This window comes from Colletotrichum tamarilloi (genome assembly GCF_030869305.1).
Source record: "Colletotrichum tamarilloi strain Tom-12 chromosome Unknown Scaffold_38.1, whole genome shotgun sequence".
NCBI classification, from domain to species: Eukaryota; Fungi; Ascomycota; class Sordariomycetes; order Glomerellales; family Glomerellaceae; genus Colletotrichum; species Colletotrichum tamarilloi.
The window spans coordinates 2,279-15,872 of NW_026849421.1; the positions used below are offsets into that span (position 1 = coordinate 2,279).

The following is a 13,594-nucleotide window of genomic DNA, read 5'->3' on the forward strand; positions in this document are numbered from 1 at the left end:
TCGCCGTTATCCCCACAAACCTTCTGAAAGCCCCCTGGGATAAAAACGCCTGGAGTTGAAATCGACGGCGTTGATACCCCGTGGCTTCAAAGTCAAGACAATCTTCGTCACTACCTCAAGGGCCTAGTCAAATTGAGAGTCAAGAGCATCTTTAACCCTCAAAACCCGAGTCTTGGCATGAAGGTCTTTCACTGTTAGAGCACTCACTTGTCGTTTCTTCTTAGCCCCTAAAGTTCTCAATCGAAGAAAGATGAAGCCAGACAACATCATTGCAAAATTCAAGCGATATGTAGATCAGTACGTCTCCGAGCGTAGCTGCCGTGGCATGAGAGGGTACGAGGATGGGCTTGTTGATTTTGTTCCCCGATGCGCGCTGGACAGCTTCTGGGTGGCGGAGAATGTGGAAGGCGTTCTCCTTGGTCGAGAAGACTGGATCAAAGACAGCGCTTCCACTATTCAGAGGGGTTACATCCAAGTCTTCTCCATCCTCGTCTACATGTCGCAACCCCAGCACATTTCGCTTTTCACAGGAGAGTCTATTCATGACGGATTACTACCACTGAGAGAGACACCTCATGCGTTTTCCGAGGCCGCAGAGAAAAGTATTTTTGAGGAATTCGAGAAAGAACAGTGGAGATTCTGCCCCTTCCTGTTCGATACCGAAGGGAGAGGCAAACCTCACAAACGACATCTCCCACCGCTACAGATCATCCCTATCATCGCCAAAGAACAGATCAAACACTCAGGGACCATCTACGACCAGAGAGTCTGCGTTTTCCGAGTAACGCTACATTCGCTGTGCTTTAACCAGAAGGTAATACACACTACCGCGCGATCGCTAGACTGAATAAAAGACTCGGATTCTGATATAGTTCTAATAGGAGGTGGTCTTCAAAACCTATTATGGAGAAGACCCAGAGGTGGTTCAAACCTACGAAAATGAAGTGAATATGTACACGCAGCTGGACGCACAACCGACTCTGTACGATTCTATGTCCGTCATTAGATATTTCGGCTCATTCGAAATTCCTGGTCTACGAACCGTAATACTTGAGTACGCCAGAGGCGGGAATCTGAAGTCTTTCTTCGAATCGTGTCCTCCTCCTTTAGCTCGTTCAGACCGTGTCCTTTTCTGGAACAACTTGATGGATCTATTGGGCGGTCTGCACGCAATTCACAACCTCAAGGAAACTCAAGGAGGCAAAGGGTCCTGGGGACTCAGAGGGTCTGTCGCCATAACATATCACGTTTGACCAGTTTCATGTTGAGCTAATTATCTACAATCATAGAACTCACCAGGACATCAGGCCACAAAATATCCTGGTCTGCCCTGATCAGTCTGGCAACGTATACGCTGCAAAATTCAAATTTGTGGATATGGGAACTGGGCATATTCGTAGGTCAAGAAACCAGGGAATGGAACTGAACGCCGACGACAACTGGGGTAACGGGATGTACAGTAAGTGCTTGCTATGTAAATGACTGACATCACACCTTCTGGATCAGCTGACTTTGGATCTTACAGGTGCCCCAGAGGCATACAGGGATCATGGAGACTCCAGGGCAATTCGATGGGAGAGCGATGTATTCTCTCTCGGAGCCGTTGCTAGCGAAGCTCTCGTCTGGACAAGGTGGGGAGAGTATGGACGTGATCTTTACCAGAAGGATCGAGTTATTGAGACTCGCATGTCCCGCTTAAAAGGAGGCTTTCATGAGGGATCTTTCCATGACGGAGATCCAGACGGGCCGTGCCTTCTGAATTCAGTTGAAACATGGCTTCAGAGAGCAAGTAGCTTCGCTGGGGAAGAATCTCATTGGTTTTTGGCAGTGAGCAGATTTCTGCTTACCCGCATGCTCTCTATGAACCCAAGAAAAAGGCTCGAGGCCATTGAGCTTCATGACGAATGGAAGAGCAAAGTCTTTGAAGGGCCTGACCTGGTTCAGCCACACGAAGAACTTTACCCTCTTACAACCAGATTCTCAGAGCCATATTCCACATTTCGGAGGAGGGAAACCAGCCCACTGAGTCAACTCCCGGTTGAGAACTCTCCAAGAACAGTGGAGGCAACTCATTTCATCGGATCAAGATCGGAATCCAGTCCTGGAATTATTGTACAGTCACCGGAAGAAATGCGAAACGAGATTGACCTGGGAAATGCATACCGGCATAACACGCGAGTGCCTCAGAGGTTCAACACTGTGCCCCAGCGACCGAATCATGGTTCTGACAGCATTTTGAACCACGAAAATCGCTTGTCTGTGCCAGGTGCTACTTATGCGGCATCTGAAACCTACCATGGACCTTTCAATCGGCACAGAACACCGGAGTTTGGGCCAGTTGATGCCGCAAATGCTCTCAATATCGAAGCCCAGACAAGTACCCCAATGGACGTGGGAAATGAGGCAATGGGAGTACCGGAACAACCAATATCACTGAACGTCGCCAGCAACCCTCCGATGGACGTCCTTCGGAACGAAAGTCTCCCAAGTCGACAGGAAAGATTGCCATCCTACACATCCCAACTCGGACTCTTTCCTCCGAATCAATTTCAATGGAACACGGAACCCAACTCTCCCCATGAAGTCAATGATGGTGTAATTACAATGGCAGCCATCTACAATCTATGCATAGAAGGTAAAGATCGCTCACGTTCGCGATTCCGACGCTCTCCAAGCATGAAGTCTGAATTCAAAGGGAGACCCCTTGAGGCGTTCCCACAGCTGGTGTCAGCCCTGCAGAAGTTGAAAGGCGAGAAGGGCCGTGATCAGGTAAAGATGAATACATGACCTAGACCAGTTTCACTGCGTCCACTGACAGTCATATCTCTAGATGTTTCTCGTGGATGACTCGAGATCCATGGAGCCTCATCAAAAGAAAGTAGCCGCGAGCTGTCAAGTCCTCTCGTACTTACTCAAAAAGGGAGAGGTTGACCCAAATGCAACCTTTGAAGTCTATTTTACCTCATCTCACCCTCCACTTCAATCAACAAGGACCTCGGAATTGAAAGATAATATAGAAAAGATGCTATTCCATGAAGATCAATGCAACATGGCCCCAAGTTTGGACGAGTTGGTCAGTAAGGCTATCCAGAATAAGAAACCGGTCAGCATATATGTCTTGACGAACGGACACTGGAATCTCAAGAACCGAGACAATTTCTGCGGTGTAGATGGACCGATCAAACGCTTGGTGACTCATGTTCGACGGACAAACGAACAGCAGAATTGGATCGGTGTCCAGTTCATCCGCTTCTTTGACGACAACGAAAATCCTGATGACAAGCTCGGGGAGACTCGGTTGAAAGCATTGGATGACGATTTGAAGCAACAAACGGGAATGTGCGTTGATGCTCAGCTTCTTTACAAATCGGTGATGATCACTGACTCCCAACTAGAGACATCGTCGACACACGGAATTTTGACGCAGATGTGCGCAAAATTTTACTTGGTTCAGTCGTACCAGATGAGGATAATTCTTGAAGTATTGTCTGGACTTTGATGCACTATAGCTCTGACGACCTTACCGGCATGGATTTTCACCAAAGGCGCGGCGTTAGGGGCATGTTTGTTAGAGAGTCCATTGTTTTCTGCCTTGGGGGTCATTTATGGCGTTGGCGTTGATGATACTTTCAAGATTTTCTTCTCTGTTTTGCTCCGTATGTATTTGCAGTAATTGGTGGGCAGGAGGCGCTTACTTATGTCCTCGGCATTGTGGACAAGTCTATAGACTTTCGAAATTCCGCTCCAGAAACGAACTAGCCGACGAGGAAGTCATTTAGTCTTAAGCGACGTTACATCTATCTGTACCGTTTGTGACGGTTGTGACGGGCATTAAGGAAAAGTTAGAGTGATTTGCCTTCATACTAATTTGGATATCAAGCTTATTTTCAACTTGGGAACAGCGAAATGCAAAGCATGTGGCCGAAAGTAACTGCGAGATCGACAAGTAACGATAACCCTGCTTGCTACTTTCCTATTGTGGTTCTAGAAGGTGGGCTCTTCAGAATATACTTTTGGCGGACCGCAGACGTGCGACAGGTGGCCCACGGGAGCATACATGATCAATCAGCAAGAACTCAAATAGAGCAGTTCCGTTAGGTTTCGATAGTGTGCGAAAATAGGTTTCCTATGTATATTCGTCTTCGGTGTCCGTACTGATCAGTTTGCTTGTGCTTTCAGCGAAAATCTTCATCGAAGCGGAGACAGCGAGTGCTCTGTGTGCCTGTTGCACTGCAGTATGTCTGTAGCAATCAACAGATTGCCGCGTTGAAGATTTTTGACAAAGCACTGATCCTGTCGCTGATGCACTTTCAAGTTGGTTGCTAATTGAGAGGGGAACCCTTCCATTTCATCATGAGAAGCGAGTTGCTCGCAAAGCGCACAGATCATGCCTTTCAGCAAGAGCATTGGCCAAGCTCGTTTGCGCCCCGCTGTCTCATGGCGTGGCATCCTGAGTGCCAAGATTAACGGTACGTAGGAAGAGTTGACGCTAATAGAGTCGAGAGGAGAGGCAAGAATAGCATAAAGGGGCGAATAGGCAATGAAGGCTGGGCGAATGTTTCTTTTCACGGTGAAGTACAGATGATGAGATACAGATACAGATCTCAGCTGTCATCAGCCGCAAGTCGACGATAACTTAACAGCATTGAAACCAAGAAATTGAAGTAAGCCTTTCAGTGTCTGGGACTGTGAGACAAGAAGCCACGCTAGGTGAGTTGTCAGCCACGCCAACGCACCAAGTATCACCATCCAGAAGAAGGAAAGGGCTGCTGAGATAATGACCAGTAACTCCAACGGTAACATTCTGGACCTTGCGAATGCGAGCTTCTGGGAGCCTTGGCTTGCCCTGCGATGAACAGCTCGCCTACTCCAACAAACAAGCAGCCAACCCCTGTTCTGCCCCTGACAGCTCGCAGCGACGCCCAGACCGACGACCCCTGCAAGCGCACCACCCATCGGCGATGTCTGGACTCTGATTCCCTGAGAGTGTCCGGCGGCCCCTCTCTTGTGCCTGGTGTTGGCTGACGGCGTTGGCTTACACTACGGGCTTGGCCCCCGTTGCCCGTGAAAAGATCTTTGGTTGTTCGTGCAGCAACATCAGGCAATGGACAGTATCCAACATGCCTGCAACGGAAGATTGTGTTCGAAAAAGGAAAATGCGACGCCGCAGGGCTGCTTAAATTACCGCGCCGCCCAATGTCGGTTGTGAAATCATGAAAGATGCAGAGGTCGCACTTCATCAAATATCAATGGGGTGGTGTTGGTGATGGTAGCCACAATTCGATATTGTGCTGAATCACAAACCCCAGAGTGGGTTTGCCCAATCAAGGCCCAGTGTTTAAACCTTCGGAGAGGCAGAACGAGGCCACAGCTTTCATCTTATATAGATGGCCCATGGAGACCGTCTCCGCGCGCGCTTCGACCAGGATGGACTTCTCCGTTTCGTTCAGCTTCGGGTTTTTTTCCATCTGCCTGTTGAACAGTTGAAGGGTGACCTTGAAAGTTGAAAGAAGGCTAAGAGCGGCGAAGTGCCGGAGCTGTCGGGCCATGCGCGCATTCAAGTAGCATTAAGCTAGTTAATAAGGATATCGAAGTGGGCTTATACCGAGTCATGCGAGATCTCATTGGTTGGATCGAGGCTTTTGAGATTGACCAAGAACAATTCGAAAAGTCAAACCGGCGGAGACAAAGCGACAACACCTCTACAACCTGCCATCACCTTGGTTTCTCTTAAAAGCCAGACCCGCCCTGATCTGGGATTTAGTATCTTGGCACCTCCGTTTGTTATATCGTCCATATTGAACGTCCGCTCGTCGTCATCAGGCGTCGCCAACAGCGGCCGCCACCTTGGGGGGAGCGTGAAGGAGGAGACTAACGGTGACTCGTGAGACGGACTTCAACGGGGAGCACAGAATGCCCAACACCGTTGCACGGATGATGGGCCAGCTATTTCAGTGGCCCTTCATCTTATCTCCCGCGACTTGCAGGCCCTTCATGTACGGGACCTTTTCGACCTTTTCTTCCCGTTTCCATTTCCCAGCCAGCTGGGCAACTCTACAGACGCCAAGCCGAGCTAACAAGGTTGCTTTGCTTTTCCTGCAGGGCGGTGCAACGCCCAAGCGAGGAACACCAACCATGACTCGGCCTTGTTTGGGGAGTTGGGAACTTGGGACTGGAGTTCTTGGCCGTGAATCTTGGCAATTAAAACGGGATGAACATGAATGGGGTTGTTAGTGTACTGCAAAGCTGACAACCCGCATGGGCGCATAGGGGGTTCCATCGAGACTTGGCAAAGTCGGATGGGATATATGGGCGGCTCGCCATGTCTACCTTTGAGTGTTTTTTGTCTTCCTCTTCTTCTTCACTACTAGTCAACTGTCCGTCTTCTTCTTGTAAGACAACGTCACTCGTTTCTAACCACCAAAGTCATTCTTTATATAATACTAGTCATTCTTTCGCATCATGCATTTCAAGACCGTTGCTACCTCGCTCCTCGTGGCCGGAGCGGCCGCCTCCCCCTTCCGCCGCCAGACCTCGAACGAGACCTTCTGCGATGAGGACCTCCCCGCCCCTCAGCCGAGCAGCACCAAGGCTCACTTCCCGCCTTACCCCGTGAACACCACCATCCCCGGTGTTCCCACTACTCCCGGCGGCTCTTATCCTCCCCCGTCAAACCCCGGAAACGGAGGCAACACTGGTTCCGGCTCAGGCTCTGGCTCTGGCTCCGGCTCTTCTGGTTCTGGCTCCGGTTCCAACACTGGTTCCAACACCGGATCTAACACCGGTTCCAACACTGGATCGAACACCGGTTCCAACACTGGTTCCGACAAGGGCTCGGATAAGGGCTCCGACAAGGGATCTGACAAGGGCTCCAACGGCGGCTCTTACCCCGGAGGAGGCAAGCCTGGATCCGGCGGCTCGTGGCCTTCCGCTGCTCCCTCCGCTGCCGCCTCTGCCCCTGCCGGCAACGTCCCCTCGTACCCGGGCAAGCCTCCTGGTGGCTCTTCTTACATTCCCTTCCCCCAGAACACCAGCATCCCCACCGCTGCTCCCTCCTTCACCACCGTTCCCGGTGTTGCTCTTCCCACCGAGCCCATTGCCGTTCCCAGCACCACCGTCCCCGCTGGCAACAACGACACCATCCCGGCCTCCACCTCCAGCACGGCCTCCGGATCCGCCTCCGCCAGCGCTACCGCCCCGGCCACCAACATCCCCTACGGTGTTGCCATTACCAAGTGCACTGTTGAGGGTGATTTCGCTCTGACCTTCGACGACGGCCCGTTCACTTACACCGAGCACGTCCTCGACCTCCTCGCTGAGGCTGGCGCCAAGGCCACTTTCTTCGTCAACGGCGAGAACTTTGGCAACATCAACAACTTCCAGGATGTCGTCAAGCGTATGGTCGCCGACGGCCACCAGATTGGCTCGCACACCTACAGCCACCCCGACCTCGCCACACTGGGCGATGCCGACATCATCCCTGAGATGACTACGCTCGAGGATGCTCTCATCAACATCATTGGAAAGTACCCCACTTACATGCGCCCTCCTTACTTCAGCTGGAACGACAACACCCTCTCCATCCTGAAGGCGCTTGAGTACCACGTTATCCACGCCGACATCGACTCCCTCGACTACGCCAACAACGCTCCCCTCGGCAACCTTACCAGCGTCGGCATCTTCGAGAAGGGTGTCGATGCCGGTGGTTCCATTGCCCTGGCCCACGAGGTAAGTTTACTACGAGTCCAGTCAAAATTTGACCTTCATCACAGACAGTTAACACCCGCATTAGGTTCACCAGAACACCGCCGAGTACCTTGTCCCCGAGTTCCTCCGCATCATTAAGGAGAAGGGCCTGAACGCCGTCACCGTCGGCGAGTGCCTGGGCGACGCCGAGGCCAACTGGTACAAGACCAAGCGCACCTCCACCCCCACCGCCACCGCCTCCAAGATCGTCGTCTCCATCACCAGCACCGCTACCCCCACCGGCGTCATCGGCCCCGACGGTGCCTGCGGTGGCTCCAACAACTACGTCTGCGAGGCTGGTGCCTGCTGCTCCGAGTACGGCTTCTGCGGCACCTCCCAGGCCTACTGCGGTACCGGCTGCCAGCCCCTCTTCGGCGTCTGCGGTGTCGCCGGCCCCGTTGCCTCAGGCGGTGATGCCACCTCCAGCGCCCCCGCTGCTACCCAGACCGCTGCCACCGGCGGTGTCAGCCCCGACAGCTCCTGCGGTGGCTCAAACGGCTACACCTGCCCTGACAGCACCTGCTGCTCTGAGTACGGCTTCTGCGGAACCACCACTGCTCACTGCGGCACCGGCTGCCAGCCCATCTTCGGTACCTGCTCTTAAGCTAGCTGTCTAGCTGAGGGTCGTGTGCGTGTGTATATGTAATAATGGTTGCATCACGTTGATGTGGTTATGGGACAAAACATTTCCTTTATATATCCTGTAGAGCTGTGCATAGAGTCAATAAAGTGTGTATCTACTTCATCTTTGGATATAGCCAAACCTAGCCATCGAATAGTCCGCCCAATAAAACGCTATTCGGATTCAGTAATCCAATTCTCATGACGCTGTGAACAATCAGCTACCAAAGAATTAGTTTGGGGTGGGCTGAGACGGCCGATTGAAAGTGCTCAAGCCATGAGGGTGACAAGATTTATGACGTCGTCCGAGGAAAACCATTATGATTGCGCCACGTAACTAGCGACCAGACTAAGAAGAGTTGGATTGATGAGCCGCCAAAGGACGATGACTATTGCGAGACTGTTCAGGGACTCGTGAGAAGGTGGCGGGAGCGCACATGGCAGCAATCTTGACAACCTGTTTGTCGCAGCGGTAATTCCTGCAGGAACCCGAGCCGTGCATATCTCGGAGATCCGGGGTATCGACGACGGGCTGATGCAATCAGCCCAGTGCCTTGGCGGGATTTGCCTTGGCTATATCTTCCGGGAATGCCCACCTATCATCCCTTCATGGGTCGTAACCCGCTCATCGTCCATAATCGGGGTACTTCTGTATTGGGACGAAAGGTGTATTTTGCGGGGTCGGCTGACAGGCAAACAGCAGTGCGGAGGAAGGGAAGGTCATCGGTCGAAGATGTCACACCTGGGGATGTCGTCCATGGAATTCGTGCTTTATCCCCCGACGGCGGGTGACCGCGATGAAGTCCACCAATTGAAAGAAAGGCCGGTATCGGTGGCGTGATATGTATTCTTACAGTAAATCAATCTTCATGTTCACGAAGTTGCCTTTCATGCTCTGGCTCACAACTAAGTGCTTCTGCACAAGGAAGGCATCGTCACACTTCTTGATCTAGCTTCGCAGAAGTCGTCGCAATTGCCAGCGAGTGACACCCTCGTCGACTACCATCATGCCGAAGCCTTTTGAACAGGTGCCAGGCAACAGCATATGCTTCTCGATGATCGTCGCCATGTCTTTGGCTATCGGTAGTTGTATAAGTTGTACCGACCGGATAGCACTATTCTCTGCTTGAGTCGTCTTCAAATCCCCATCGATTCAACTTCGACTTCCAGTTGCCGCGATGCTCCCCAATCTTGACCTCAGTTGGGTCGTGGTTTTATTCACCCTACATGGCCTTTCCTCTACAGTCTTGGCTTCTCCGAACAACGTCCTCGAAGATAGAGCCGTTTACACTTGTACCGTTGAGGCCAACAATGACGGCTCCGATGATTCCCCAGCCATCCTCGCAGCCTTCAAGGAATGCCGTAAGAATCGCCGGATCGTCTTTTCCAACACGACGTACAATATTGAAAAGATGATGACCACGACTGATCTGGAGAATACCCAGATCGAGATCCATGGGACCTTGGTGGTGAGATTAGATAACCTCACTACTCCTGTCATGAGCCATCTATACGTACTGATCACTTCCGCTTGATACGTAGTGGAGCAAAGACACCGACTACTGGCTCAGTAACCCGCAGCCGACCGGTTTCCAAAACGGCTCTGCGGCGTGGTTCCTGGGCGGGAAGAACATCACAGTTGACGGCTTTGGATATGGAACCTTGGACGGTAACGGACAGGCCTGGTCAGTATCTCGATTCTCAACAAGATCCGTCCAACTCGTACTGACGCCCTTGGTTCAGGTACAACCTAGTCAAAGGCCAGTCCAACTACCCCGACCGCCCTCATGCCCTAGCAATCTGGAAAGCGTCAGGCATGACAGTGAGAAACGTACGCATGGTCCAGAGTCAGATGTGGACCATCGCAATAATGCACTCACAGAACGTGCTATTCGACGGCGTATACATCAACAGCACTACCAACAACGGGTACCCTGCCAGGAACACGGACGGCGCAGACACCATTGACTCGGACCGCATCACGTTCCGCAATATGTACATCCGAAATGGCGACGATGCGATTGCCATTAAAGGCAACTCTACCAACATCCTCATTGAAGACTCCACCATGGATCACTCTCTGGGTATAGCCTTTGGCAGTCTTGGCCAGTATAAGAACGAGTTCGAGCGCGTTGAAAACGTGACTGTGAGGCGTATCAAGGGCTTGGGGACTCGGTATGGCGCATATGTGAAGACGTGGACTGGAGATCAGGTTTCCTACTGTTGGTATACACGTAGGCAGGTCAGACCTTTTGGTCGCAACTAGGTCAATAGGTCAGTATAGGTTTATTATATATATATATCCGAGGGGAAGATTATAAATAGGGCCTATGATCCCTCTATAAATATAAATAAGTAAAAGGGTCCGTCTATATAAGCCTAGACTACTTACCTACTACCCCTACCTAACTACTTAATAAGGCCCTTTTTTATTTTATAATTTAATATTAATAATTTTCTACTTTTATAATAAAAAAGGGTAAAATAGGGGCTAGGTCCCCCTATTAATGAGAACTAATAATAAAATCCACTATTAATCCCCTATTTAGAAATACTTAAAGCTATATATTAAAATTTTAATATAATTTCTATTATAATTATTTATATAGAATTTTTATTATCCCCTTTTTCTAATTACTTTTTAATTTTTTAATATATATAATTTATATATTTAAACTTTTTAGAAATTATTAAATTTAATATAATTAAAAAAAAGCTTTTTATTAATTTAACTATGCCCTAAATACGTATATTTCTTTTTAAACTAAAGCCCGAGAGGTATATACGTTTATTAAATAACTTATTATTTATAGTATATTACTATTTTTAATTACGTATTACCTACCCTTTTATTTTAACTATAATAATTCTTTTATTAACAAATTATTTAAAGGACTTATTTAATATACTTTTTATAAACTCGTTAGCTAAGTTATTATTATTACTAATTTAACGAATTTTATAAAGCTTACGGCGTTTATATAATTATTAAAATATTATAATATTTATTATAAAGCGCTTTTTTTTTATAATACTTAGTTTAATAAAATATTTATATAGTAAATATAAATCTATATAAATTATAATAAGGATCTTTAGAACGTTAAGTTATTTAGTAATAAGGTCTAGGGTAGTTAAAATAGTATAAGTAACGTTAATACTTATAACTATTTTATAAACTTCTAATATTAATACGCTCGAAGTAATCTTTTTACTTTTTATAAAGCTATAGTAAATAATATTATTATTAATTATAAAGCTCTTGTTAATTTATTTTTTTATTTATAAAAATAATAATATAACCTAGTTATAAAGTATAATTAGCGTTATTTATAAATAACTTATTTATAAAAACGAAAAGTTTAGTTATAGTTAGATTTAATAATATAATTATAAGCCCTTAGTTTAAGTAATTTATTTATTATTTAATATAATAGTTTAGTATAGCGTAATTAATAAATAATAAATCTATTTAATATTAAATAATAAACGACGTATTAAAAGCTATTTTTAGTTAGTAAATTAATATAATATAAGTACCTCGAGCTCGCTACTTAATAAATTATTATTTAATATTTAATACTAAGAAGTTAACTTACTTAAGCTTCTTTTTTTAGTTCTTTTATTTAAGTACTATATTAATACTTTTTAATAAGATAATTTTATTATTAAAAATAAGTAGCTCGTTAGCTAATAGTTACTATTTTAGTTTAGTTAGTAACTTAGCGTACTTAAGCTCGGTCTCTTTTTTTTTATTAAAGGTCTTATTTAATAATTTAATTATATTATCGGTCTATATTTTAATAATACTAAATAATCCGCTTTTTTTTATTAAAATTAATAAGTATAAATTAAATATAAATATTATTATTTAGAGTATTTTTAAATAATACTTATTATATATTATTTACTAATAAGTATTAGATTTTATAAAACTGTATAATAATTATATAACGTATAAAATAATACTTTTAGAGTATAAATAATAAATCCGAGCTAGTAATTAGATAAAAACCTTATAATAAAGAGGTTAGCTCGATTATATATATACTTAAGTAATATTTTATAACTAAATAACATAGCTTTTTTAAATTAGGGTCGGGGCTAGGGTAAAAATTAAATATTAATTAGTTTTTTAAATTATTAGTAACTACGTAAGGATCTCCTTCTTCTTTTTATTATTATACCTTTATATAACTAAATAAAACTTTTCGATAGGGTTAAATCCTTAGTTCTTAATCTTATTAATAAATTAAAATTTAAATATTCTTATATCCCTATATTTAGGGCTAAGTTAGATAAATTTAATTATACCTCTCTTAATTAGTCCTAAAAGCTCTTTATTAATAAATTCTATAAAAAGTACTCTTAGTATAATAATAATACCCTTATTACGGAATTTAATAACTAATTTAAAATTTACTTTTTTTTTAAATATAAAATAAGTAGTAATTATAAAAGTATTATTATAGCCGTACTATATTAATATTTTTTTAATCCTCTTTTTTTATAATAAAGGGTTATTATTAATTATTATAACGATCTTATTAAAGACCTCGTTAATAATAGCGCTATTATTAATTAATTAGTTAATTACGGGGATTAATAAGTAGTTAACGTACTCCCTTATTATAGTTAGTAGCTCGGGGTCGACCTTTTTTAAGTACTAAAGTTTAATTATAATAGCTTAAAAGCTCGTTAGGCCGTAAAATAAATTTATTATATAAGTAGTATTACTTATTAAAACGAACTTAAATAGGCCCTTTTATCCCTTACTTTCTTATTAAACCTTAATATTTAATTAAAGTAGTAAATTAATAATATAGGAGATATTTAGCCTATTTTAAATAACTAGTACTTCGCTTATTTACTTATTAATATAAAGTTTATAGACTTCCCTTATTACTTTTTTAATTACTTTTATACGTTAAGTAATATTTAATAATAATAAAAATTCGTTAAAAATATATAAAAAAGCTCTAAAAATAAGGAGTATAAAAACGAAGCTATTTAGGCTAACTATATCGTTAATTATTTTAATTATAGTTTAAAATATAGCCTCTATACTTATTAATAAGTACTTATTTTAAATAATATTATATACTTTTTTAAATATTACGTAATATTTCTTAGCCTTATTAATATTATTATAAGCTTTAATAAGTACTTCTTTAACTTTAATAAATATAGATTTAGTAAAAAACTTAAATTTTACGGCGCTAAAGTT

General features: G+C 44.6%; 6 protein-coding genes across 6 annotated transcripts; 5 read left to right on the forward strand and 1 right to left on the reverse strand.

Moving 5' to 3' along the window:
* Nucleotides 1-250: 250 nt before the first annotated feature.
* Nucleotides 251-1,759, forward strand: CTAM01_09494 (serine/threonine protein kinase; the record flags this gene model as incomplete). Its single annotated transcript, XM_060525513.1, has 5 exons — nucleotides 251-814; nucleotides 882-1,225; nucleotides 1,290-1,459; nucleotides 1,526-1,584; nucleotides 1,703-1,759. The coding sequence occupies 5 exons, from the start codon at nucleotides 251-253 to the stop codon at nucleotides 1,757-1,759; spliced, it is 1,194 nt and encodes a 397-aa protein (XP_060379759.1).
* Nucleotides 1,760-2,676: 917 nt separating this feature from the next.
* CTAM01_09495 (serine/threonine protein kinase) lies at nucleotides 2,677-3,499 on the forward strand (the record flags this gene model as incomplete). The annotated part of the gene is made up of 2 exons (XM_060525514.1): nucleotides 2,677-2,769; nucleotides 2,831-3,499. 2 exons carry the CDS (start codon nucleotides 2,677-2,679, stop codon nucleotides 3,497-3,499), a joined length of 762 nt encoding a protein of 253 aa, XP_060379760.1.
* Nucleotides 3,500-5,324: 1,825 nt separating this feature from the next.
* Nucleotides 5,325-5,549, reverse strand: CTAM01_09496 (uncharacterized protein; the record flags this gene model as incomplete). The annotated part of the gene is made up of 1 exon (XM_060525515.1): nucleotides 5,325-5,549. The coding sequence occupies one exon, from the start codon at nucleotides 5,547-5,549 to the stop codon at nucleotides 5,325-5,327; it is 225 nt and encodes a 74-aa protein (XP_060379761.1).
* Nucleotides 5,550-5,913: 364 nt separating this feature from the next.
* CTAM01_09497 (uncharacterized protein) lies at nucleotides 5,914-6,234 on the forward strand (the record flags this gene model as incomplete). The annotated part of the gene is made up of 1 exon (XM_060525516.1): nucleotides 5,914-6,234. The coding sequence occupies one exon, from the start codon at nucleotides 5,914-5,916 to the stop codon at nucleotides 6,232-6,234; it is 321 nt and encodes a 106-aa protein (XP_060379762.1).
* A 228-nt stretch (nucleotides 6,235-6,462) lies between these two features.
* Nucleotides 6,463-8,350, forward strand: CTAM01_09498 (polysaccharide deacetylase; the record flags this gene model as incomplete). The annotated part of the gene is made up of 2 exons (XM_060525517.1): nucleotides 6,463-7,728; nucleotides 7,793-8,350. The coding sequence occupies 2 exons, from the start codon at nucleotides 6,463-6,465 to the stop codon at nucleotides 8,348-8,350; spliced, it is 1,824 nt and encodes a 607-aa protein (XP_060379763.1).
* A 1,195-nt stretch (nucleotides 8,351-9,545) lies between these two features.
* Nucleotides 9,546-10,633, forward strand: CTAM01_09499 (polygalacturonase; the record flags this gene model as incomplete). The annotated part of the gene is made up of 3 exons (XM_060525518.1): nucleotides 9,546-9,836; nucleotides 9,910-10,052; nucleotides 10,111-10,633. 3 exons carry the CDS (start codon nucleotides 9,546-9,548, stop codon nucleotides 10,631-10,633), a joined length of 957 nt encoding a protein of 318 aa, XP_060379764.1.
* Nucleotides 10,634-13,594: the final 2,961 nt, after the last annotated feature.